At 42.0% G+C, this 26,721-nt stretch overlaps 2 protein-coding genes across 6 annotated transcripts in view; one reads left to right on the forward strand and one right to left on the reverse strand.

The window, feature by feature from the left end:
• The first annotated feature begins 2,912 nt into the window (after window positions 1-2,912).
• Window positions 2,913-25,484, forward strand: LOC136431237 (alcohol dehydrogenase-like). 4 transcript variants are annotated; one of them, XM_066422560.1, is made up of 10 exons: window positions 2,913-3,033; window positions 3,563-3,644; window positions 4,353-4,414; window positions 4,740-4,864; window positions 5,392-5,555; window positions 6,079-6,194; window positions 6,473-6,536; window positions 7,014-7,138; window positions 7,829-7,978; window positions 25,379-25,484. In XM_066422560.1, the coding sequence occupies exons 1-10, from the start codon at window positions 2,935-2,937 to the stop codon at window positions 25,382-25,384; spliced, it is 993 nt and encodes a 330-aa protein (XP_066278657.1). In that variant the 5' UTR covers window positions 2,913-2,934; the 3' UTR covers window positions 25,385-25,484. The 4 variants fall into 4 exon arrangements, with proteins under 4 accessions (XP_066278657.1, XP_066278656.1, XP_066278659.1 ...); XM_066422559.1 differs by lacking the exon at window positions 25,379-25,484 and adding an exon at window positions 8,639-8,777; XM_066422561.1 differs by lacking the exons at window positions 2,913-3,033; window positions 25,379-25,484 and adding exons at window positions 4,026-4,157; window positions 8,639-8,777.
• Window positions 15,170-26,721, reverse strand: part of LOC136431236 (vesicular glutamate transporter 1-like) — a 65,009-nt gene continuing 53,457 nt past the window's right edge. For both annotated transcript variants that reach the window (XM_066422558.1, XM_066422557.1), the window contains exons 11-15: window positions 24,115-24,247; window positions 23,211-23,324; window positions 21,054-21,181; window positions 19,357-19,490; window positions 15,170-18,076 (exon numbers count right to left, since the gene is read on the reverse strand). In XM_066422558.1, the coding sequence (XP_066278655.1) occupies window positions 17,890-18,076; window positions 19,357-19,490; window positions 21,054-21,181; window positions 23,211-23,324; window positions 24,115-24,247 (696 nt within the window). In that variant the 3' untranslated portion in view covers window positions 15,170-17,889. The remainder of the gene's footprint in view (window positions 18,077-19,356; window positions 19,491-21,053; window positions 21,182-23,210; window positions 23,325-24,114; window positions 24,248-26,721) is intronic.

Genomic DNA, 26,721 nt, shown 5'->3' on the forward strand with positions numbered 1-26,721 from the left:
AATGGGCAGATGAAATAGAATTATTTGTAAATAGAAAAAGTAATAAGTAAAAGGACCTTAGAGAAATAAGTAGCATACATATATCACGTGTCTTTTCCACGTTCTTCGACATTGCTTTCCTTTCGATGAATTGTTAAACAGAGCGATTCGATTGTCATATTTTATGTGCATAACATTGATTATACTGTAGTCTTGTAACCGTTAAGTGGCTTCACAGTGACCATTAAGAAACAAATGCAACACAAGTGCGGAGTCAGTCACTAGTATTCCTTATACAAGCCTATTAGCATTGGTAAATTTACATTTCTAGGTTGAACCTACAACTGGAATGACAATCACAAATCAGGTTACTAGTAACTTCCTGTCACGCCCCCAGCAGGTTGAAGATAAAATGTCAGGTCAATGACCTTTTATGGAATGCAAAGTGTACACTTTTACAGCAATCATGTATACATGTAATATGTTATGCTTAAAAGAAAATTTCCAAACTTTAAGGGAACGGGGAAAAACGATACAAAAGACACAAAACGCAAAAAAAGTACTCCTAATACCATAAATTATATGTGTATTCTTGATATGCATTTTGCATTCTTTGTTTTCTCAATCAAACTGGCCCCGGCTCGGAAATGTAAATTTACCATCTCCTCTGTCTACCTGAAGCATTGCCAGCAGAGAGAATCATGATCTCTTGATGGATGGCAAGGTGTTGAGCACATTTTGATGACACCCTGAGTAAAGTTTCTGATGAGGGGTTACGACATTTCAAAAGCAATGGCTACATCTGCACACAGGGCTCCAGCCTATTTCTGCGGTATACAAGCCCGATGCATGGCAGATTCAGTTTCTGTAATTATGCCGATGGCCAGGATTGCTCTCGGAGTAACTGCAAAATTCAGTGTTTCAACTGAACCAACCACACACCGGTCCTGTACACTACAGAAACGGGCTGAAGCCATGCATGTAAAAGTAGTCACCACTCACAAAATGCCCAATCAACAACAACACTAAAGATGTCAACAAAATACACGTCAAGCACCTTACCACCAACCAAATGATCGTGACAGTACCGACAGTGCCTCAGCAACACAGATTCATTTAAATATATCAATGCAACATCATAAATCAATAACTTCCCATCACGCCAATGACAAGTCAGTCAGTGGAAACACTTGATACTTCGAACGGCTTTCCATGCATGATAATGGTTCAAGCACTTAACAATTCCAGGTCCTCTGGCAGGGCGCACATATGTATACGAGCACCGGTCTTTCTGGATATCACCGTGGAGATGGTGTACCTGGCATTGGACGACGACCTCTCAGCAGAAGTACTGAGAGAAGTCAAATTGCACAAGAATTAGGACAAAACAGCGAGACTCATGTCTTCTTGCTTTGTTCTTATCAAAACACTACAAAGGCACTAGGATGCTTTACGTTCTGTCAGGAGCTACTGTAGATGCAGAAATGTTCGTGGTTTGCAGTTTTCTCGCCTGTAAACTTTCCGCTACGAACTTAAAACCATCACAAATATGTCTGCCCTCCTAGCCTCTTGTCTACTTGAAGCACTACGTACTGTAAATTGTACACTAACAAGGCGCATCTAGTTTCTGTTATACAAGACTGGCCACCTTGTCGACCAAGAAAGATACATCAGAGCTTTGTGATAAAAAGAATTTTCCTAAGTACACTTTGCATTCCTGAAAAAAATTCAATCAAATAAACTTTTTATAACCAGGTGTGTATATTCTTTTTCACATAGATATGAATTCAATGCTTAAATATCGGATCTATCAAGAATGCATTCAACTTAAGTAATTGAGCGTTATTTACCTTATATGTGGCCTCCGTCGGTCAGTATTGACCATGGTAAAATCCTGATTCACAACAGCCCTACAGCATCGACTATGGCTAAACAGCCCTATACGAGAATGGCAGTCTCTGCCACAAAAATCACATCTGTAAGCTGACTCAGTTCTGTTGCAAAGCTCTTTTCTCCGGATCCGCGTTATTTACCGGCAGCACTGTAACCATAAACATGCGACCATGCGGAAGCGACCTTTACGTGACGTTTGTACTTAGGCAGCTCTCGTCCTTGCCACAGTATTCTACTTTATGGCTAGTTCCGGGAGTATGCGATTTTTGCTCAGGACATGATCTGCACACTGCATGCAGTACTCTGTAGTAGTCTACTTTATCTATAAATACTGCACATGACGATATCGGAAGGGACCTAGTACCTGAGGAAATTAATAATCTACTGTTCATCCATGACATTTACGGCTGGCAGAACCGTGCGACCAAGGAGGTTATAACCTCTTTGGTGATACATGGACGAACCTTACGGAGAGGAACAAGGCCGTTCCAGTCCGGGCGGATGCCAACAAGGGCGGCAGGCGGGTCTCGTGGAGATCATGGCCGATGTTGCCATGCTGGTAGCTGATCGAAGAGTGAACCTTCCTATGTTGGGTAAAGGCGGCTACAAAAGCACCACACAACACACAGTGGAAATACCGGTCTGTGATTGGTCACTTGCCAGGATATTCTGGCTTGTGATTGGTTGCAAAAATGCACTTTTGGTTGTTATGGGTGATGTCTCTGTGAGTCTCTCCGGATGTGTCTGATGAGATTAATCTCAGTCTAGAGTATTTCATCCCATTGGTTGTCTGAGCTAACAAGATCAATATTGTTGCAAATGCAAAAGCGCAAATGCTTAATTCTATTTTTTTTTCTTCTTAAATATAATCATCGACTTTCAACTCTTATGATGCAATGCATATCTTTAACAAACGCTAGCACATATTTGGAAATTCCGCTACATTTGAAGCACGGCAGTATTTGTCCATGTAATCTTTACATGGGGTCTTGCTCCGACATTATTGTGGTCATCGAGTTTGGGTCAAAGGGTATAAAGTTTGGGTCAAAAATCAATCCCAACATGGCGCGGCGCAGTGCAAAATTGGTGAAGTTCAACGAACCTTTTCAGCTCGTTACGGACGATATTCCCAGTGCTCCTCCGGGGGGCGCCGTCGTCAAGGTCTGTTTACATCTACGTAACTTTAATTTGTCACAAATAGATGTTTGGTCGATTTGGTGGCGGGTATTTGGCCAATAAATTTGAAGGGGAGCGCGCTACAGTTGCTTCCGGGTTAAAACCTTCAGGAGTTTGATATCCGAACTTGGCGTGATTGAGTGTTTTGTTTTGTTTTCTTCAGAAAAGGGCGTTTAGCGAATGGCATGTTACTTTAATCTTCGATTTTCAGTACGGACATACAAACATATTGAAACGCAGTCGGTTAAAGTACTGAACAGTATCTTTGCAACTTAAACAAATTCACAAAATTGCATATCAAAACGTTAATGGACCTTGCTCCCGTCTCCTTGCAATTGCTTGACTTTGACAAAGTTATTAACAAGCCACCTTTCTTCCACAGTTAAATGGATGGTTGACGAATGGTTGCTGTGTAGAATACTGGAACGATCTCAATATGAATGATTGCATTTGGATGCATTTATTATAACCCTAGCTAATAGGCTTCAAGCGGCTGTAATTTTTGCTCCTGTAGGTCCAGTATACTGGTCTGTGCCACTCTGATGTGGATATGAGTAAAGGAGAGAAGATTAACTACAGCCTCCCCTTGATACTCGGTAAGACAGAAATTAGGCTTCTTTGGAACTTTATCATGGCTCTAAAAAGTTAAAGCAACAATCAGGTGAGGTGAACCATCTGGATTTAGCTACCATTGGACTCAGTGATTTGGACACCTTTAAGTCAAAAGCCTGAAAATGTGACTTGATGGCTAATGGGCAACATGAACTTGACTTTGGTAACATGTGAACATGGAATCGTAATCTTTCCTTTTAGCATACATAACATAATGACAATGATAATAGTGAATGAAATACCATTCTGAGTCAGTCAATGACATTGTAAAGCTTAGAATATAACCTTGTCTGTGTTGGTATGGTGACTCCAACAGCAAAGACTTCTCCTTACAAAATCTTGACCAGATTTTCCATCCTCACCAGTCTGCATGACCTGCTGTCTGACCTGTGCACAGTCCTTCAAAGGTGTGACATCAGGAGTGGGTCAAAGTCGCCTGGAAGTTTGAACTGGGCCAATGACATCACAGATCACTGATGACAAATTCAGAATATCAGGTGATATTTGACCCACTCCTGACATCAGACACTTTCAAAAGGTCGTATTCGAGGTACCTGATAAAGCCAGTGAACTATGGGGATTGCCTTTGGTGTTGAACTTGCACTTCAAACTTTCTGATGAACTACCGTATATATCTTACCTACTTATTTATATCTTATTCTATTTTGAATTGAATAAATTGTATCCCTCAGGTCATGAGGTTTCTGGAAGAGTTCACAGCCTAGACCAGCTGGCTGTCAACAGTGACATCAAGGTAACTATAAGTAGCTAAACTATTAGTATCTAAACTTTACATATTATATTCTAAAAGATTTAGACTCATTCTACATCATTACTAGCATATTCCTGTTCAATGTATTGGGAAGGCTAGTATATTCTAGTCTCTACCAGGCCCCGTGGATCGCTGGGAAAATACTAGTAGTAGAAATTGGCCAAATATAGCGGATAGTAAAGTCAGCCAGCCAATAGGTTTCAAAAGGCATACCACAGACCCTATTGGCCGGCATACTATCCACTCTATTTGGCCAACCTGTGGAGCTTGGTGGTGGCTAAATATGTTCTTGATCTGGCTACTCCAGGTAGGAGACAGGGTGATGGTGTATGCCATACGTGGGTGTGGTGTCTGCAGCAGATGTAAGGTGCACAAACCCACCTTCTGTCTGAACAGGGTCAGGAAAACTATCGGGTTCACTGAAGATGGAGGGTGGGTCCAAATGCATGTACTTTCATTTACCTTGCTGCCAAACCTGGTAACCAGTAAAAAATTAGTGCCAAATGGCTAAACCTTAGCAAGCTGAGGGTTAATCTCCAAGCAGCCTGATCGCAGAAGAGAAAGTTGTGAAGTTTTCTGTCCTGTTTTCCCTCTTGGCCCTCCTCGGAAAATGCCACAAGGCTGCCAGCAAGTAAGTATTTTGATTCTCCATGTGAAGCTCTGCTTGAAGACAATTGCCTTGATTTAATTTCATCATTCAACAGCTTGAATAGGGAAAAATACAACATGTGCATATATTTGCATTGTGCATCCTTGCCTATGAATAAACTCAGATATTGACTATACTCATCGATTGCTTGTTACTTGTGTATCAAGTGCATACATGATATTAAATCACAGTGCATTATGCCTTTGGCAATGCATTTTGCTTCAGAATGACCTTTTAATTTTTTTTTGCTGTAAAGCACTTTCAGGTATTGTTGTGAGCATTGCTGAAAATGATATTTTGTTCCTAATAGCTTTTCAGATTACTTGACAGTAGCTGACCTGAGTCTTTTGATGCGGGTACCTGAAACAGTTGCCATGGATACGGCATGCTTGTTGCCATGTTCGGGACTGACGTCATGCAATGCAGTCTTGTCTATTCTCCCCACTGTGAAGGAGTTTGTAAAAGACCATGGAGGTTGGTTAGAACTCTTTTGTCCTTGTTACATTCAGCTGTGAATTAAGCTTCATAATCCTACTGATAAGCAGTGAGTAAAGACAAATGGTTTAGATATTTGATCATAAGATTTTAAAAAAAATGTTGATATAGAGAGCAGTTTTGTACACCATAGATGAATAAAAAGGTTGCGAGGAAATTATTGAATTATATTTTTGTGTACCCACTCTAGATCTAAGGCCCATATTAACAAATAATTCCAATTAGTACTTCATTGAACTGAATAAATTAGACCTGTATCATTTTGAAATCCATGTGCATATTTACCTCCATGAAAAAAGAAGGTATAGTTTTTGCCTGTCCATGTGCATGTGTGTGCTTGTGTGTCAGTGTCTGAGTGATTCTGGATTTTGTTGTCAGCATAACGCAAAAATCTCTGGATGGATTACGATGATATTTGGTATGTGGGCAGGTCTTGGGAAGACAAAGGTCAAGGCCGATTTGGGGCCTCCTGGTATGTGACCTTGTTATGTTCTGTTCACAGTTCCCGAAGACTGTGCTGTGTTATTGGTGGGAGCAGGGGGCCTTGGATTGTGGGCTGTCCAGATTGCGAGAGAAGTGCTGCCTGATGGCATTTGGATTGTGTGTGCTGATAGAGATGTAAGTATCATCTTCTCATTTCTTATTTTCCAATGCTTTTCATCAAACTCATGATGATAAGTGAGAAAATCTTGTGTCTCTCTCTGGAGATTTTAGCAGAGGAACGAATTGTGGTGGTATGGTATTAGAATAGATAGGTAGCATTAAATGCATGATAGTAGATCTTATTCTACATTGCAAAACTGTAAACAAAACTAATCAAGTTAACACTTTGTTTGATCAAGGAGTATATAAAGGCTTGAATGAAGTAATGAATATGTTTTCCACTGATGTTATAGCCAGAAAAGCTGGCTGAAGCAAAAGCCATGGGTTGTGATGAAGTGGTGCTATGGAATGAAAAAGGTATGCCCAAGAAACGTCTTTTTGTTTCAACTGTATGTGCAGATAACAACGAAATCATTTACTGTAAATGCATAAATGTTCGTGGTGGTTTTATGTTCGCGGTTTTCGCAGTGCATGAACTTTAAGCGCGAACTTAAAACCACCGCGAAACTTTTTGCCCACCTATAACTGTAGCACTACTATTGTTTCAAGTGCAAACTTTAAACCACCGCGAACACGCCATTTTCTGCCTACCACAAAATAAAAGCCACGCGAACTTAAATGCATTTACAGTATACCATTATAGAGCCAGTCACAGTCACAAGCTAAGCTAGGGGCATGAATAATTTTGTTGTTGTCTGCATGTTGTGTTGTTGTTATGCATTTCAGGATGTCTTTGCTTTAGGCATGTCTTATAAATTTTTGTACACTTAAGATAAAAGTAAAGGTTTAAGACATACTAGTACTACCTCAAAATTTAAAAGATATTTCTTGCAGAAACCAAAGACAACTTGATAGCAGCGACAAGTCAAGCCTGTGGCAGGGTAGGCGGAGCTGTTGCTGCCGTTGACTTCGTGAACACATCAGAAACTTTCAGTCTGATAGAAAGTGTCCTCATTTGGGTGAGTATCTACCAGTAGATATGAATATCAAAACGATATGCTGGTTGATTGTAAGTTTTGGATGGAGGCCATGCTATTCTTGGGACATTATGGGATGTATTACAGGACTATTTTCATTTGACTTGTTGTAAGTTAGTTTGGAGCATTCACACATTTACCCACTTATACCTAGTTGGATGTTTGTCCGTTGTTTCACCATGATGAATATCTAACATGGAGGTGGAATCCAACGCTATATATCATAGTAGCCCTTGTCCATATACATGTAAGGCCATATCCTTTCCTTGGAGTACCTCAACACTATTCTCATCTTGCAACAAGTCAATGTTTAAGGTTACACCAATTTAATTTCTTGGTTAACGGATTTTTATTCCCCCCCCCCCCAAAAAAAAAAAAAATCATGAAAAAAAATCATGAAAACAAAAGACTGGGCCAGCCCTCTGTTTTCATGATTTTTTTTTTCAAAAATTTTGTTTTCTTGGAAAAAATTAAAATCCGTTAACCAAGAAATTAAATTGGTGTGGCCTTATCAGCACGTTCTCTTGTGAATTGGAGCCTGAATATATCATGCACCTAATGCCCCCCCCCCCACCAAATGAACAACCCCTGGGACCAAAAGAGTGTGTATAGCATCTGGTGTATGTTGTTTTTTTGGTGTTAAGAAGTACTGACTCAATGTTGATTTTCCAGGGAGGGATCCATGTAACCGTAGGAGTCTTTGGAGACACAGCCAGTCTTCCCTTGAAGTCCTTCACTGTACACCAGCACAAGGCCGTCGGTGTCCTTGTTGGTACACAACAACAACTTAGGGAACTCCTCAAGCTTGTTGAAGATGGAAAGGTACACAACATTACTATCTAAGTTACTGTTTTCCAACACACACCTAACTTAAGTGGGCATCTCACTGAACTGCGGCAGTTTGGTGACCTCACTGCGGCCTAAATTGGATTTGTGTTACCCTTGATTTTATAATGGGAATACCATGCAAAATGCACGATGAAAAAGTATGATGAAAAAACAACAAAACACACCAAAAATCTTTTTTTTATCAAGGAAATTTGAATGAGTGCTAATGTCAAATTGCTTGGGAGCAGTGAGGTCGCCAACGTGCCACGGGTCCAGTGAGATACGCACTTTACAGCTAGGTTATGCTCATTTTTGGTATCACAGGTATCATGTGACTTTTGATTTGGGGGATATTTCCAAGTGATGTACATGATTTTCAATCTATAATTCAAAATTGCATGTCTGGCTGTTTAGCAATTAAGTTGTAGGGAGCTTTATTCACAATCTTACGCGTCCTATTTTTGCCAGTAGTACACAGGTATACAATTAACTTTGAAGTGTGCACATATTTCTGTACATATAACGGCTGTGCCTTATGCATGTGTAGTATAATTGGTAAAGATGCACAAAATGGGGATACAAATTGCTGAACACTAATTAAAATGTTTGCCATGTTCACTCCATATAGGTATCATTAGTGTGGATTATTTTCAGGTAAAGGCGCCTCCTATTACCCATCATCCTCTGGAGAGTGCATGGAACGTCCTGCAGGACTTGAGAGATGGAAAGGTCAAAGGTCGAGCTGTGATAGAAGTGTCAGAACCATGTGAATAAAGACAACAGCTTGTAGTTAGATGCATTTCTCATTTCAATATGTTTGTGCTTTGCTACAATCAACAATCAAAACTTTTTGTGAAGAGTATAAATAACCATTCAACGTTCAAATCTGACACCAAATATCATGCTGCAGTAGATATGATATAAGACACATCAACTGTTAAAACTGACATATACCTTTAGGAATGTCAGTCAAACACCACTGTCTAAAATGATACAAAAAATGTCTCTTATGAAAAGTGCCAAATATTGAGAGGATTAATCAAAGCTGCTGTCTATATAAAGTAGTACATGTATGCATCATCATGCATGCAGTAATGTTCTAAGATATTTTTCAAAGCATATAGGTGTGCACAAACTTGGTCAACGATGGCACGCAACTCAAGTGTAGGTAGGTAGGTAGTCGATGTGCTTACGTGCGACGTGCACTGTCAGGGTCATACCGCCCTTTTTACGGGGTGACATACCAACACAGTTGTAGGGAGCTTTCTCAATCACAATCTTACTAGTCCTATTTTCGCCAGTAGTACATAGGTATGCAATTAACTTTGAAGTGTGCACACATTTCTGTACATGTAACGTCTGTGCCTTATGTATGCATGTGTATTTTACAAGATTGACATCAAAGCTAGGTCTATGCCATCAATGCTTTTGTGTACATTTTTTTTACAACTTTGGGGAGCACTCAAGGAAAGAAAATTTTAGCAATATACAAATGAATACAGATAGACTCGTTGCTGACGTCACATTTCCGCTCAGGTCACGTGACATTGGCTCCGATCAAATTAACTTGAGAAGGACCATTTTACTGGTCGTAATCATTTTGGTTAACGCCTTACATCGCCTTACTATACAAAATAGGTAAGGCACTGTTACATTTTACTTCCTATTTGTCTACGTTTCCTTACTTGTTTCCCAAACGTACGGTGCAATGCGCATCTCTGTAGACATAAGGGGGTAGAACTGGTGCGTTTCTTTCCAAGTCCGCCACCATATCGCATTGTTGGAAATTTTGTAATCATAAGTTTTGACGTCCCCGCGGTAGTGCCGGTAGACGCCGTTCAGATTGGAAGAGCCACAAGCGGCGTACCACCATCCACCATCGCGGAGCATCGCGCAGTTGTGTGCGGGAAGGTGCCCCCAGACGTCGTTGTCCCTGTCCTTGGTTGTGAAGCGATTGTCCGCATTCTTTCTCATCCCATCCCCTGCATTACCACCGCTGTACGCGCCGAGGCGCAGTCTATAGCCGTCCGATTCGTCTTCCACCGCGAAGAAGTCGTACTCGGCGAAGGCCACGTTTCCTTCCCAATCTTCCAGCCGGATCTGAAGGCGGTGGCACTTCGAGAACGTTATCTGGTGAAGGAGTTCGTTTCCCAGCCAGAACTCGCCGGCCGGATCGCCAAAACCCGTTCTGTAGTCCTCCCAGTTGCGGTAGAAGTCCTCGGAGCCGTTCGTGCGCCGTTGGATGACAATCCAACCTGCGTCTGACGTCATGACACATCTCAGGGGTTTGTTACCGAGGCCCATGTAGATTCCGGTTTCTCTAATTCCCAGCTTGTGCAGGACATCGCAGCCTTGCAAAGTCGTCCCTACAAAATACACACCAAACTCACATTAAGAGCTTGTTGACAAGGTAGATTTTATCCTATTGATACCTTATCTTTCATTTTTTCCATTGAAGCAAATTAGCTTTTTGTTTACATTCACAACCCCCAGAAGATCGTTACAAATGTAGAGATCAAAATTGCCAAGAACTTAACATCCACAACTGGACCGCACAGTTTACAATGTTTTGACCAAACTGTGTGCATTGTACAGAACAACAACAATTATTTTCCAGTAGATATTACTCTTTGCTGTGCTTCTATCACAAGTTGAAAGTGAACTCAAAAGTACACATACTACATCAAACGCACGGCAGCTGTTTGCATACCTTTTATCGTTCCCGTCTCGTTGCACCTTGCGGGATGATTGGTCTCAGCCTCGGTGTGCTCGCCGGTCTCCTCTGACGATGGCGCGTCGGTTGGACCGTGTTTGTTTAGAAAGGGAAATCCTCTGTTTGTTGTTTGTCCGAGTATGAAGACATGGCGGTCTGGTTTCTTGTCTGGGAACATTTTTCGTAGCCAATTGTTGGCGTTGCGCCGAACGCTGCTGACGGTTGTGGGAGAGGCTCGAGTGATACGGACCGCCACGGGGGTTGGGAAATGATTCTGACTTGGTTGAGGTTTAGTTGTGTGAGAGTCGTTCTTCGCACGATTGTATACCTCGGCCGAAGGCAACTTCAAGGCGTCTAGCGATGCTTGGCTGTCCTGAAACAATATGAATGTGTCTTTATTGCATTTTCATGGAGTTAATAGTCAATACAGTGACGGAAAGTAAGGGTAAATGTGTTTCTAAGATGATTACGAGATGCTAGTGAAGAACTATAAACTTACTTTTAAGTCGTCGGTGTCTGTACTTGACAGTATGATGGCGCACGTAGTGATTGCTGCCAGCGAAACACAGATGACGACAATCAGGGTGGTTGTGTACAGGTACCGGGCGGGGCGACCTGGGAAGGGATCGGTTCACAGGTACAATATTTGATGCACCTGTCTCCATTTCTTTTGAGACCAAAATAAGGGAGTAAAATGATGCATTTGAGTAATAGATTATAATTTTTTTCATTCGTTTCTACATGACTAACTGACTTTTGCCGTCTCTCAATCAATCAATCAATCAATCAATCAATCAATCCATAAATAACCTTTATTTATACTGGAAAAATATCGTTTTCATCTTTAGTTCCTCACTAGAAATAACAATTAACCATAGAATGTCAACGCAATGTACTTCTCTAATTTGTATACCTATCTCGAGTGAAAGTCGCTCACTCATTTCTGACATCTTGGCTATTTGCAAAGCCTCTTGCAAAATTTTGGTATTTGAGTGGGTGAATGAATGAACAAATTTCATTACCGTCGTAAATGGCCCTGTTATTTTGCACAAGAGGCAAAGCATTTCAAACCACTTTCTCCCTCGAACAAAATTAATGGTAGATGCAAACCAATACCTTCTCCGGTGGACGTTTTTCCTTCGGCTTGCTTCCTGTGTGTACGGTCAGCCCTAGGCCTTGAGCCAGTCTCGTTATGCTGGAGATTTCTTCCGGTAGGTGGTCTATTAGAGACAAATGGAGCATCCGGAGTCTCTCCGTTCGGTGGTCTACCCGGAGTAGGGACGGCCGGAGCATCGGGAGTTTCTCCGGTCGGTAATGTACTCGGAGCCGGGACGGCTGGAGCGTTCGGAGTCTCTTCGGTCGGTAGTCTACTCGGGGCAGGGACCGCCGGTCCGTCAGAGATCTCTCCGACAGGGAACCGTGCGAGGTTTACCACTTGTGGCTCCTCGTACAGCCTTGTCGGACATGCCCGGCTGGTTCCAGGGACGGCCGGAGAATCAGGAGTCTCTCCGGTCGTTAGTCTACACGGAGTAGAAACGTCTGGCGAGATCTCTCCAACAGGGAGCCGTGCGAGGTTTACCACCTGTGGCTCCTCGTATACCCTTGTCGGACATGCCCGGCTTGTCCGTCGCTTCTCCCCTCGGGTAGGCTGCCTTCCTTCCATGACGACCGGCCCGGCAGAGATCTCTCCGGCAGGGAGCAGTGCAAGGTTTACCGCGTGTGCCTCCTCGTATTGGTTCACCTGACGTGCTCGGCTGGTCTCGGGGGCGACCGGAGAATCGGGAGTTTCTCCGGTCGGTGCAGGAAGGTCTGACCCGTCAGAGATCTCTTCGACAGGAAGCCGTGCGAGATTTACCACATGTGCCTCCTCGTAATGGTTCACCGGACGTGCTCGGCTGGTCCCTGGGGCGACCGGAGAATCGGGAGTTTCTCCGGTCTGTGCAGGAGGGTCTGACCCGTCAGAGATCTCTTCGACAGGGAGCCGTTCGAGATTTACCCCGTGTGCCCCCTCGTATAGCCCCTGTAGATGGGCCCGGTCGGTCCCAGGGACCGCTGGAGCATCGGGAGTCTCTCCGGTTGGTAGTTTACCCGGTGCAGGAATGGCCGTCCCATCAGAGATATCTCCGGTCGGCAGCCGTGCGAGGTTTACCGCGTGTGGCTCCTCGTATAGCCTCGTCGGACGTGCCCGGCCGGTACGTTCCTTTCTCCCTCGGGGAGCCTGCGCATGCATTCCTTCCATGACGGCCGGCCCGTCAGCGGTCTCTCCGGTCGGTAGTCTTCTCGGAGAGAGGACCGCCGGCCCGTCAGGGATCTCTCCAACAGGGAGCAGTGTGGGGTTTACTGCTTGTGCCTCCTCGTATAGCCTCTGCGGAAGGGACCGGCATTTCCACTCCTTTCCTTCCTGTGTAGCCTTCCCTCCTTCCATGATGGAGAGGAGAAATCGGAAAATGATGTCTCTTAAGCGTACGGCTCTCAAAACTACACTCCTACGCAGAGGACGTTTACTCGTTTTGCGGAGTCAACAACGTAAACAAACTCGATTGTCTCGGGCGTTGCCTTTGTCAGTATAATTTTCGCCTCGAAGAGAGAAAAATCAAAATAACGATTTTCTTCAACATTGCTTTGAAATGAAAGCCCAAACAACTTACTATCAAAAGCTCAATGTTCGCAGTACTGCCTGTGAAGTCGTTGTTTTTCCTTGAAAATTGTCTGGGGCCTGAAGGCAGTGCAAAAGGTAGTATATTTTGAGCGCGGTTCGTCGAACTGACCTGTGATGGATATGGATGGAGTATATCAGTACTGTTCGTCGTGAGTGTAGAGAAGCAGACTGTTTCCTTTGAAGACAACTAGCTTAAGGTTCTTTTAACTCAACCTAAATGTTCTCCTGTTCACCAATTTCACGTTGGTAACGATGTAGCTGCAACATTACATTTCTCATTGAATTTCAAGGATAAAAAACTAATAATTTTTATGTTTTGTGTATTTGGTTGTATTTGTAGGCATATGTTTTTACATTTTGCATGATGTTCCAACTATAAGTTCAATTTTGTTCCAAGCGAGATTGCCGCCTGGTGGATCGAATTGGGACCTAACTTCCACTTTGTGTGACATCACATTTGAATGATCCCTGGATCCAAATCTTAAAGGCAACCAAAGCAATATTAGGGCCCGAAAATCGGATTTTGAAAGTCAATTTATTTAGTCATTTCTATTCATATTAGTTCAAACAACACTACCACAATGTATAGTAACGTCCATCATGCAAAAATATGACATCGTTGTGATGTGATAACTCACTAAAAATCGTCGCCAGGATTTTTGTAGGCTTGCGGAACTAAGGGAATCAACGTACGACACATTTTTGCGCGGTTTTAGAATGCTCAAAGTATGAAGTTATTACGCAGATGTAGTAAATGTCACTACCATAAAGATTTCAGTATTTTTTTATTTCCATATTTTGGGCCCTAATATTGCTTTGGTTGCCTATAACCAGGTAAAGCTATTCTCTAATCAGAGGTTTCGATCTGGGGCTAGGAGTGGCTGGGACGTTTAACGCTTCCATCCCGGCTACTCTTAGCCCCCCGATCGAAACCTCTGACTAGAGGTTAGTAGTTTCCTGAAAAGTGATCCGCAACTTGGAACACACCGATTTACTGTGTTTGCATACCAAGCTATAGCTAAACTACAGGTTAGTGGGCGTTGGTATGTCAAGGACTCAACGCCCAAAAACCTGCAGTACCACTGCTGACCATAGAGGGAGGCAATGTACCATCATCCAGTGGCCAAAAACAGAAGAGAAAGAATGAGGTTGAAAATGTTCTTCTAGTCGAGGAAAAACAAACAAACTGATAATCACATTCAACTTGCTCGATCAGGTTCTGGCTGGGGCCTTTTTTTCCGTCACCGTCCATCTAGAAGTGATGAATATTGCCTGTTGCGGTACAGTACTACCATCATCACCATCACTAGGGGTGGGTACCGGTGCCGTGTACCGGTACAAAACCGGTATTTTCTTATAGACCGGTCCAAAGAAACCGGTCCAGACAAAATCAGTGGACCGGCCTATGGACCGATTAGAAAATTCACAGTACCAGGCTACCAGCAGGCGGTCACACATAACCGGTCTAATACAAAATAAGCAGATCTAATAACGAGTAGTGGTTTTCTTTTTGGAAGACGTTAGCTGTTAATCATATGTAGATGAGTCAACAGACGGCGAGTGCACATTAGTGTGCACCGCGAATAATCACTTTATTCTAATATACAATTTGAACATAATTTTTACTTGTGTCTCGCTCTCCAAAATATGATGTACTGCAATGTACCGCGACACTACTTTAATCAGGTACAGGTACAGGTCCGGACCTGGACCTAACCCTCTGGACCTGGACCTGAATTTTCTGTACCGGTACCCACCCCTAACCATCACCATACACCTCTGCGTTGTTCAAAACTAGACCAATTAGTCAGACTCGTTTTTTGCTTGTTTTTTATTGATGAACTTTCTAAGGGCTTCATGTTGGTTCTTGATAAACGTGCTTGCTATTCATTTGTCAACGGGAACTTCTATCTGGGAAGTCTATGGTAGTATCGTTGTTACATGATATGACTATTTATAAGTAATACATCATACAATCTTTTGAACTTTACCTCGACACTTACACATACGCTTCATGCAACAAAATCTATGTGACTTACGGTTACCTGCCATATCAACAAACCACAAAAAGAACGGTACCTTTTCAACTTGAAGTCGTGACGCTACACAATGCTTGAAACGTGAGATAAAATCATCATACATCTATGCTGTTGCTTACTATACACCACTACCTTCGATTCACACCTCACAGAAAAATAGATCTACAGTTGCATATGTTACAACCACAATCTACCTATCGCACATGGTTAATCATGTCAGGGTTCTATGATAGTGCTTAGACAGAGCCTCCTATTTTTTGTATTCTAAAGGGTGTACTATATCTTGTCCAGATATGACGTAAGCGATTTATCAACTTCTTCAAACGTTGTGGATGTACAGGCGTTATCAGACATATCCATCACATTGACACCTAGCTTACATTTATTCCTTACGACATTGAATACAAGGTGAAAGGAACACAACCATGTTACTTTAAAAGCTGGAAATGCACATGCATCAAGTTATTGTCATGTAACAGTTAACTCTTGAGGATTTGTAGACATCGTCCTATATAGCTAGTCGCTAACTTCTCTCTGGGCAGCAATACAATACACATAATATACTTTTTTTCTGCTTAAATCTACCTCCTATTTGTGCTACTCTTGTGCTACAGTTTCTCACTCACAAATGGCAAGACCTATAGAATACACTGCAATACTTTCTTGTGATTTCATTAACAATAATCACCAGCAGCACGAAGCTCAACACATACCATCACAAAACTCATCAACAGTGAGATCGCCTATGGACTGATTTCATCTGCCATGATTTAGACTTTCTGATTGTCATCATTTTCACATTTCTCACCCCTTCCAATCAGTATTTTTTTGCTGACGTCAGTTTCAGTAGTTGGATTCTTTTTTTGCGTTTTGTCGCCCTCTGGCGCAAAACGCTATGTTTTGGGTTTTACCTTCAATGCTTCGATGCTTCAATGCATCGATGCATGAATACGTCAATGGTACTTGGTTCAACACTGTGTCGCACACAATAAGACCCTATTTTAGCTTTTTTTTTCAAATACTTTTAGTTCGCACATTGAGAACGTTGTCAAAAGGCAAGGGACTAGACCAGTGCTATCACCACATGCTATTCATGTTGCGTCATCACGGCCTCGTCCCTCACCGCGTGTCGCCGCGTGAGCCACAGCGGTCTCTCGGGCGCGGATACCCGGGAGACCGTCAACACAGGTGAGCATGTGCGCTTCGCGATCCAGCCGGATGTGTTGAATTTGTGTCGCATATATTTCTTTCCCCTAACACGCCAGGATACAAGTTCTACTACTGTGGGGAGGTAGTCTACCAGGACTACTACTGAACACGAAAACTACGTTAACTTTTAACTCATCACCACACCCGTGGTCCAAAGATGCTATCGTACTGTAACACCTACTCCACATTTGTTCGGCGTCGTCTTTTGTATCGACATATACATTGCTAACTGACGATCCTGTCGATTACGATACATTCAACACTAGTCAAACTTGGCTACTTCTGAAAAATGGTACACCGATATACGGCTAGAGGGTGCACGTGTTCAATATAACATACTAGTCTCCTGAGTGAGTATAGATGGTAATATCAGTCTTTAGATAGAGGGTCTAACATAGAAGGACCGTTAGATAGTCGCTTTCTCACAAAACGCGTACGTCATCGACATAAACATCAGCTCACAGCCTACACATCGGAAGTGCTTCTACGATACGAGTTTGCAACATTTATGGTTCGACCATCAATGGAACACCTTTACTGCAGAGAGGAGCATTGCATATTTCTGAGTTTCTATCACCTTGCGAACATCACAGGCAAGCGCTATTGTATGTGCGCTGTAAACGTTTCTTCTTCCGACTAGACTGTTGTTGATAAACTACTTCAGGAAAGTTCCCAGCGTATGATGTACATATTTATGTGTATCGAATCGGGCTTGGGGAACGTTTCTGAAGTAACTGAGCTACTATGTACAATGGAATCTACATCAAGTCCTTTCTACCTGTTTTTCCTTTTGTTTATACACCGTACATCATATAAGACGTCACAAAATACCGCACGCCCTTGAACAAATGTTCTATTGCTTGGAGGACTCCCTTATTCTTCATTATATTATGTACACTTTGGACGCACGACATCTTTTAACCAATAGGAGTCACCGACAACAAATTGGGACTGTTTCATTGGTCAACACTTTTACATTGATTACGAGTCATAATGTTAGTATATCACTACAGTTCCTCCCGGAGAAGGCCTAGATCTCGTCTAAGACAAAGTTTGATAAAGTTAAGAGCCCTAATAGCTTAAATCTAGAGTATGTCTGTGGTTGTCATGTTCCTATAATCTCACCAAGTATTTCCTTGAAGTTTTCTTTTTCATCATCAGTTGATGTCGCTACATACATGTACTTCAATCAATCTTTGATTAGTGATTAATGTTGCTACTCTTCACAACGATTGAACCTCCGTGATACTATGATACTGTCGTTCTTAACACTTATTCCGTTACGTCATCGTAATTCTCTGTCGTCTGGTTCTCCGTGGAGATATGTGTCCTTGGCTGGCACCTGGACCAGTTCCTCCTTGCTCTTCGGGATGATGTCGCTGTCACAGGCTCCGTACGTGCCCAACCCCTCGTCCGCAGTCAGGGCGCACTCGTCTTTGTCAACGATCGTCTGCTTATCGATATCCTTGTATCTGCATGGCGAGAAGTAGTTCTTTTAGTTTCACTGGACAAAGTTAAAATACTGGACACTGAGCAGGACTACTTTATGAGAGGTATAAAGGAGGCCATATACATCAGGGCACTCCAGCCATCACTCAACAGAGACAGTAGGCGTTATAAACTTCCTGGCACGTTTGACCAATTGCCGAAGTCACGTATCCGTAATGACACGTGTCAATAAAGTCACGTGTCCGTAACTCTCGCGAGTTTACGTTCGGCAGTGTTTGGACATTATATTGATCCTGAAGAAGGCGACAGTGGTCGTCGAAAATTCGATCCGTGAATACCTTAGTGTTGGAAGAAAGTTAAGCACTGTATTATAGTTCTTTTAGATATTCTTCCATTTATTGTTTTATTCATTATTTGATTTCTTAAGTCTGTACTTATATGTAAATAATGTACTTATGTGTATATCTGGTGTATGTATCATGTTGCTATATTGAGCCCTGGATTATAAGCCTCTTTAGAGTGGCTAAATGGCATCTTAATAAACGAAATAAACCAAATATCTATTGGTACGTTGATGAAGGTTAGACATCCAGGTAGTAAGATACTTCAAAAATAGCTACTCAAGCAACTGGATAAAATTTTGAAACAGTCAGACGTTTTAGACAGCATCCGCTGTCAGTCACTGACGAAAGACAGCGGATGCTCTCTGAAACGTCTGACTGTTTCAAAATTTTAACGACATGCTTGAGTAACTATTTTTTGCGAATATTTATATTATATTATTATAATTATTGGTTTGGCTGTTCAGCACACACAGCCAGGGCTGTCAAACTAGCTTGTTGCTATCACAAAGGGCTAGCCCTGCTGAAAAATACAAGACATTACAATGGGATTTTTACATGGACAGCATAACGAGGTATAACTATATTCTAAATAAAAAATAAATATGATGGGGAGGCAAAATGCCGAATTCTGGTAAATGTGTAATAGTCATGATGATATCAAGTTATTAGTTTCTGAATTTCGAACATTTTTTTGTTTCAAGCAATACATGTGTACATTCCCCTTCTTTGAATTTCGAACATATATTTTGCTTCAAGCAATACATGTATACATTCCCCTTCTTTGAATTTCGAACATCTATTTCGTTTCAAGCAATACATGTATACATTCCCCTTCTTTGAATTTCGAACATCTATTTCGTTTCAAGAAATACATGTATACATTCCCCTACTTTGCTCATTACACCGGAAAGAATGCTTAATTTCAGCTTTGGCTTGTCTTTAAGATATTATAAACCTACTTCTCTCCATTTATCGTATTGATGTCATCGTTCCAAGTCTGTACGTCGCCAGAAGCGAAGAAAGCGTAGAAGATTACACCGAAGAAGTGGACACTGGCTGCGATGAGGAAGACTGTCTGCCATTCCCTCGCGTTCTGGTGAAACAAAGAGGAAATGTATTTGACGAAATATTTAAACGACTACACACAGCAAAAAAAAGGTTTGCTATTTGCTGGGAGCTTTCGAGACGCTCACTGCCTCCTCTTCAACCCGGGAAGTCAGATCTCGTCTTGAAGTTTTCTTGTCAAGTGGCTGATGATGTTGGCTATCATGTGACAAGAGACAGTTTAAATACAGGGTTGAGATTGTGACGTCCCATGTCCCTGTTTAAGGTACAACGTTGTCAAACCAATCGGAATCCAGGTCCAACACTTTAACATGGTCCCAGACAAAAATAGATTATTTTTGTCACAGCGTTTATATTTTTGTCACAACCTACCAATGGCATCGGTGCTTACCTTGTGTCACGGTCACGGTGCTGGCGATGATTGGACAGGTCATGCTGGATTTACACAACCACGTGATAGTAGTTGACCAATGGCAGCAGTGCTTACCTTGTGTCTGGTCACGGTGCTGACGATGATTGGACAGGTCATGCCGTGTTTACACAACCACGTGACAGCAGTTGACCAATGGCAGCGGTGCTTACCTTGTGTCTGGTCATGGTGCTGACGATGATTGGACAGGTCATGCCGTGTTTACACAACCACGTGACAGCAGTTGACCAATGGCAGCAATGCTTACCTTGTGTCTGGTCACGTTGCTGACGTGACGATGACTGGACAGATCATGCCTGATTTACAGAATCATGTGACTAGTTGACCAATAGCAGCGGTTCTTACCTTGTGTCTGGTCACGGTGCTGACGATCGATGATTGGAAAGATCAATCTGGACTCACTAAACTACGTGATAGTAAATAGATTATTTTTGTCACAGCGTTTATATTTTTGTCACAACCTACCAATGGCATCGGTGCTTACCTTGTGTCACGGTCACGGTGCTGGCGATGATTGGACAGGTCATGCTGGATTTACACAACCACGTGATAGTAGTTGACCAATGGCAGCAGTGCTTACCTTGTGTCTGGTCACGGTGCTGACGATGATTGGACAGGTCATGCCGTGTTTACACAACCACGTGACAGCAGTTGACCAATGGCAGCGGTGCTTACCTTGTGTCTGGTCATGGTGCTGACGATGATTGGACAGGTCATGCCGTGTTTACACAACCACGTGACAGCAGTTGACCAATGGCAGCAATGCTTACCTTGTGTCTGGTCACGTTGCTGACGTGACGATGACTGGACAGATCATGCCTGATTTACAGAATCATGTGACTAGTTGACCAATAGCAGCGGTTCTTACCTTGTGTCTGGTCACGGTGCTGACGATCGATGATTGGAAAGATCAATCTGGACTCACTAAACTACGTGATAGTAGTTGACCAATGGCAGCGGTGCTTACCTTGTGTCTGGTCACGGTGCTGACGATGATTGGACAGGTCATGCCGTGTTTACACAACCACGTGACAGCAGTTGACCAATGGCAGCAATGCTTACCTTGTGTCTGGTCACGGTGCTGACGATCGATGATTGGACAGATCAATCTGGACTTACTAAACTACGTGACAGTAGTTGACCAATGGCAGCGGTGCTTACCTTGTGTCTGGTCACGGTGCTGACGATGATTGGACAGATCATGCCTGACAGGGTGCCGACTCCGTTGGAGATGCCCATCAGTACGGAGGCCCATCGGGGCGCAATGTCGAGATGGTTCACATTGAAGCCTGTAGATGGGAAGAATGATCAAAAATTAATATAACAATAGGCTAGACTAGACGAAAAACACTAGGGTAGTTTGTGTCTAGGTCAATCAAATATCTAGTTTGTGTCTAGATTAACTTTATGTCTTGCATATGATGTCAAATAAAACTGTACCACAAGTCACTCAGGTCAAGTCTGAAAAATCATTATCTCCATGAAAAAAGGCTGTGTATGTATGTGTCACCGGATGCTTAAAGTCACCATAACTGTAGAACCTGTACATGGATTGTAATGATTTTTGGTATGTGGGTGGGTGTTAAGAGGAGAAAGGTCAAGGTCGATTTTCGGCCCCCTGGCATGTGTGACTGGAACTGCGATGGCGTATATGTAAACATCTTCAATGTAGAAGAACTGAAGAGTGGATCGACAGGTCGTCATGTTATTTGGTACACAGGTAGGTTAGACCAAGATGTACACAGTTAAGTGCAAACTATGCAAATGAGACCGAATTTGCATAAGTAAGGAGGTAAATCGTTTGCATGTGTGTCGCTGGTTGCTTAAAGTCAGCATAACTGTAGAATGTGTAGATGGATTGTAATGATATTTGGTATGTGGGTATGCGCTGGGAGGAGAATGGTCAAGGTCGATTTTGGGCCCCCTGGTTTGCGTTCCTGGAACTACAATGGCCTATTTGTAAAAATGTTCTTAAGGGGTATAACTGAAGAAAGGAACAACAGATTTTCATGTTATTTGGTACGCAGGTAGGTTGGACAGAGATGTACACACTGAAGTGCAAATCATGCAAAGTTAGTGTGTTTGCGTGTGTGTGCGCGTGTGTGTATGTTTGTGTCATCGTATGTGTATGTATGTGTCACCGGATGCGTAAAATCAGCATAACTATAGAACGTGTAGATGAATTGTAATGATATTTGGTATGTGGGTAGGTGTCGGGAGGAGAAAGGTCAAGGTCGATTTTGGGCCCTATGGTATGTGTCACTTGAACTGTAATGGCGTATTTGTCAAAATCTTCAAAGGAGAATAACAGAAGAAAGGAGCGACAGATTTTCATGTTATTTACTATGCAGGTAGCCTAGAGAGGGTTGTATACAATGAAGTGCAAATTATGCAAATTGGACTTAATTTGCATTAGTAATGAGGAAAATTTGCAGTGTTGTTCTTTGAGTAATGGGGCACTACTAACAGCTGTTAGTAGCTATTAATAGCGAAAGTAGGTCACTTCTCCTGGGCCCCTGACAGGTGGCCGGGGGTCATACCCCTGACCTCTGACCATTGAGCGATATAGAATGGGGGGAACTGGTTTAATAAAAAACAAAGTTTCATGGAGATTTTGGGTCCTAAGACTCTTGTTTTTGTTTTGTTTCAAAGTAAGTGTCTTGAATAGCCTAACTATCTACAGGAATGGGCTAACATATAGCGATGGACAATGAGAGGTTGTGTTAGTACACAGACTAGTGTCACGACCAAATGGTAAGAAAAAAGCATTAAAGGCAACCTAAGCAATATTAGGCGTTAAAAGTCGTTTTTTCAAAATTAATTTTTAAGTAATTTCTATCCATAGTAAGTTTAGATAGCACTATCACATTGCATGTCGACATCATGGAGAAAAGATACGATGTTGTTTTGTGGTGTGAACTCATTGGAAATCTTAGGACTCGGAATATTCCGAACAAGCACGATTCTGACCGATAAGTCCCGAAAGCTTCCGGAGAATTAATCACGTGGTCATGGCTCAATGTGCTCGGACATTGTGAGTCACGCGGCCGGAACTTTCCGAAAATTGTCGACAGAAAACGGTTACGGCTTGATTCTGGGCTGATTATCGGGTGGTACAAATAAATAAGATACTTCTTTTGCGACTTGTTTCTGTGCTCTTTTTAAACGCCCAAAGTATGAAATAATGATGCAAATGTGCTGTTATGGGGAAGTAAATATCAATTTCATATAGATTACTTTATCCAGAATATTTCCAGTTTTACCCCATGAAATCGCTAAGGGCACCTTTAACTCCTATGCTGTATCTTTTCGACTTACCGGAGATAGCGAATCCGCTGAATCCAACAGCAATAGTCAGACAGACAATAGCGACTGCCGTATTTCTGCTACTGTATCCGCATATGAGCAGAAATACCGCCTCCATTCCAAACCCTGCAGAAGGCATAGTCAACAATATGTATGGAATTTGAACATAAATGTAAGTCAAGTGAACAACGCCTGATGAGGATGATAAGGATAATGATAAGAATTATCAGACACTACTATAAAGATAACTCTGGTGAACTCAGCAGTGATAACGATCATCATATTCAAGGTAAATTGGTTGATAATGAACTACGATATCAAATTTATACTAGTACATAAGTGATTTTCATTAAGTGTACATTTGCATGTTCATTTAATGCCAGTCAAAAGATATCGAAATCAGCCTAACTTGTTGTGCATAATCTCAGCAAATCTTTCGGTGGCAGAACCGTTAACGTTATAATAAAGAAAGTATCCAGTAGGTGACTCACCGGACACTGTGTTTGCCTGTATAACATTAGCGTAACAATGTCCAGAAGGCCACCTACTAGACATTGTCTTCGTCTATATAACAGTAATGCCACCGGAAGATCCGATTGGAGGTGATAGTAACAATCTATGGCAATCATGACAGGCTGTACATAAAACATGGCCACGCACATAACGATAGCTTTTTTAGGTAAGGTCATATGTATGTATATGCGAGATAATGAATTGTGATATAGGCTAAGTATTATGTGTATATTTTATGCTTGTATACGCAAACTGATGTTGTAACCTAGTTTTTTATTATTGTAATTTGAGACGATTGGTTGTAATTTGAGACGATTGATTTGATAAAATTGCCAAAAAATCTAAGAATAAAAAATGAAAATCTATGGCAAAAATGTGTGTCCTTTACTCTGTATGACCCTACCTCCGCAATTGAAGATCTTGCGTACGTTCGTCGTGCTGAGAATTCTACGGCGCCGTAGGAAGTCAGCCAGCTGGCCGCCTAGTGGCACTATACACGTCATCACCAGGTGAGGCAGGGCGCTCAGGATGCCGACCTGGAGGACAAGCACAAAGAAACACCGTTAAAGGGCACCGCAAAAGATAAATTCTAATTGGTCATTACAGGTTTGCGTACCAAAACCTGTGTTGGATCCGTTAGCATGTTTGGTGGCCACCATCTTGATTTTGTGACGACGCAGGGTAGTCATACCATTTCATTGGGAGGGGTATTTTTTGGGGTCGCTAGCGTTCTCTCTGTTTTTAACAAATCGGCACACAACTAACACACATTCAACTCAAATCAAAATAAAATTTCAATACCAATTCATATTTATAAAAAGTCCAGTAATACGCAAAACTAACATAGCAAACCTGAAGCATATGTAGCACAAATACTTAACTCTATCTTTTTTTTTACTAAGAAGCCACAAAGAAAACTATGTGACTGTATAAAACCCATGAAAAGCTTCATTTGAAGGTTAAGTTTTTCTAACACGTTTGTACCTGCCATTGTTTCGGCAGCTAGCTATATATATAGGTAACTACCTGGAGGACAAGATAGGTACATACATGTACCTACGAAAGGCACCACAAACGAAGATAAATGGTGCTTAATGATAAACTAAGGAAATTACAGTGTAAAGATTATTACGTGTGATTTCGTGAATATCGTCACCGAGGAAAGTGTCTTTTGAAGGAAACGTTTTTTCTAGCACAAGCAAATGTCATTTCCAAAAGTTAGACAACCAACGTTTCTTCCTAGAACAACCAAGGGTTCTTTTTAACACACAGTACAACCAAAGTTTCGTCCTTCGACAACTATATATTCTTTCTAGCATAACCAAAAGTTCTGCCAATTAATGTTGTGGCAGCTGTGCAGCTACCTTCATCTTCAGGGCATGTGATTATTTTTTAAGCTGATACACATTCTTGGAGTCTATCATTCGAGTTTTCAGTCCGTGTGGCATAATAATATCGCTTTGCTTTCTTGCAGTGCTTACTCTTGTGTTTTTTTTTTACTTGGCAAGAGAGATGCCCATTGCCGTTCCTTAATCAACCGCTACTGTCGGTTGACACCTGCACACTTTCTCAACTCCTTTTCTAATGAACTAGAAGCTGACAACATCATCGCTCTATGGATGCATTAACCTTTACAAAAAACTAATGAGTGTGCATTCATTTCCCAGGTGTAAAAGAAGAAAGGCGTTCGGATCTACAGCCACAGCTGTGAACTCTAATGATGCCCCAAGAGGCTCTAGCTCAAGAAATAAGACACCTGCCCTTGCTTATCTTGTTCTCGTCAAGTACTGAACTTTGTACTTAACATATTGTTAAGAAAAGAATAAAGCGCTAGTTTGCAGTTATGATTCTACGTGGTGTAATGCAATTAATTTGGTATAGCAAAAAAAGTTTATACATCACACCTTCTTGAATACATTGTGCAGCTTATTGATAGACACGCCTTGTACTTGTCTACTAGTATCATGGGACCAGTGAGATACTAATGCTTGACAAAGCCACAGTGAATAAGGTACGATTTCCACTGAATCGAGACCGTTTGAGCGACTGGATTTGTATACCTATGACTTTGTAATTGGAATCCATGATGTCATCAATGTATGATGTCAAAGTATGATTTGAAAGACAACGAAACACAAATAGCGTTTAAAATACACATCTTTAGCAATTGAATTTCAGGTGAACTACAAGTGAGAGTTTAGTTCGCTATACAGTCACTCAACGGTCACTACCATGATGTCATCAAAGTATGATTTGAAAGACAACGAAACACAAATAACGTGTAAAATACACATCTTTAGTAATTGAATTTCAGGTGAACTACAAGTGAGAGTTTAGGTCGCTATACAGTCACTCAACGGTCACTGCCATGATGTCATCAAAGTATGATTTGTAAGACAACGAAACACAAATAACGTGTAGAATACGCATCTTTAGCAATTGAATTTCATGTGAACTGCTAGTGAGAGTTTAGTTCGCTACACAGTCACTCAACGGTCACTGCCTCGATGGAAATGAGATGCAATGCACCACACGATGTAAAGATGCCGGACCTTTGCTAACAAACTCAACCCTAAACTCCTCCCACCTAAAGTAGGGGAACTCCACGGCAGAAACATTAGGAACTGTAAGAAACTCAATAACAACGTGGGGTCGTGTGGCGTAACGGCAGGGTGTTCGACTTAGAACCAAGAGGTCCCGAGTTCGAATCCCCCTGACGCCACCGATGTTGTGCCCTTGGGAAAGGCACTTAACACGACTTTCCTCACTTCGCCCAGGTGTATAGAAAAAAAATGGGTATGTTGTTATCTGTACGTGGCAATGTTAATATAAGTTTAAAAAACTTGAGTGCAGTGCCACGTCGGCCTTGCATGTCTGTCAAAAACCGAAGTAAAAAAACAAACAAAAAAACTAAAAAACTTCAAGTGCAGAACTAACCGCTACAAGAACTCCCTATACCTTATTTAGTTCGCTTACTCAACAACAATTAATCACAGTGGGAACAGACTAG

Source organism: Branchiostoma lanceolatum, chromosome 3 (genome assembly GCF_035083965.1).
Source record: "Branchiostoma lanceolatum isolate klBraLanc5 chromosome 3, klBraLanc5.hap2, whole genome shotgun sequence".
Classification (NCBI taxonomy): Eukaryota; Metazoa; Chordata; class Leptocardii; order Amphioxiformes; family Branchiostomatidae; genus Branchiostoma; species Branchiostoma lanceolatum.

Excerpts from the sequence above, each read along its gene's own strand:
- LOC136431237 (XM_066422559.1), top strand. The coding sequence starts at position 2,935 with ATGGCGCGGCGCAGTGCAAAATTGGTGAAGTTCAACGAACCTTTTCAG. Across the intron at positions 6,195-6,472 it reads TTGTGTGTGCTGATAGAGAT|CCAGAAAAGCTGGCTGAAGC; the intron begins GTAAGTATCATC and ends CTGATGTTATAG. Across the intron at positions 6,537-7,013 it reads GGTGCTATGGAATGAAAAAG|AAACCAAAGACAACTTGATA; the intron begins GTATGCCCAAGA and ends TATTTCTTGCAG.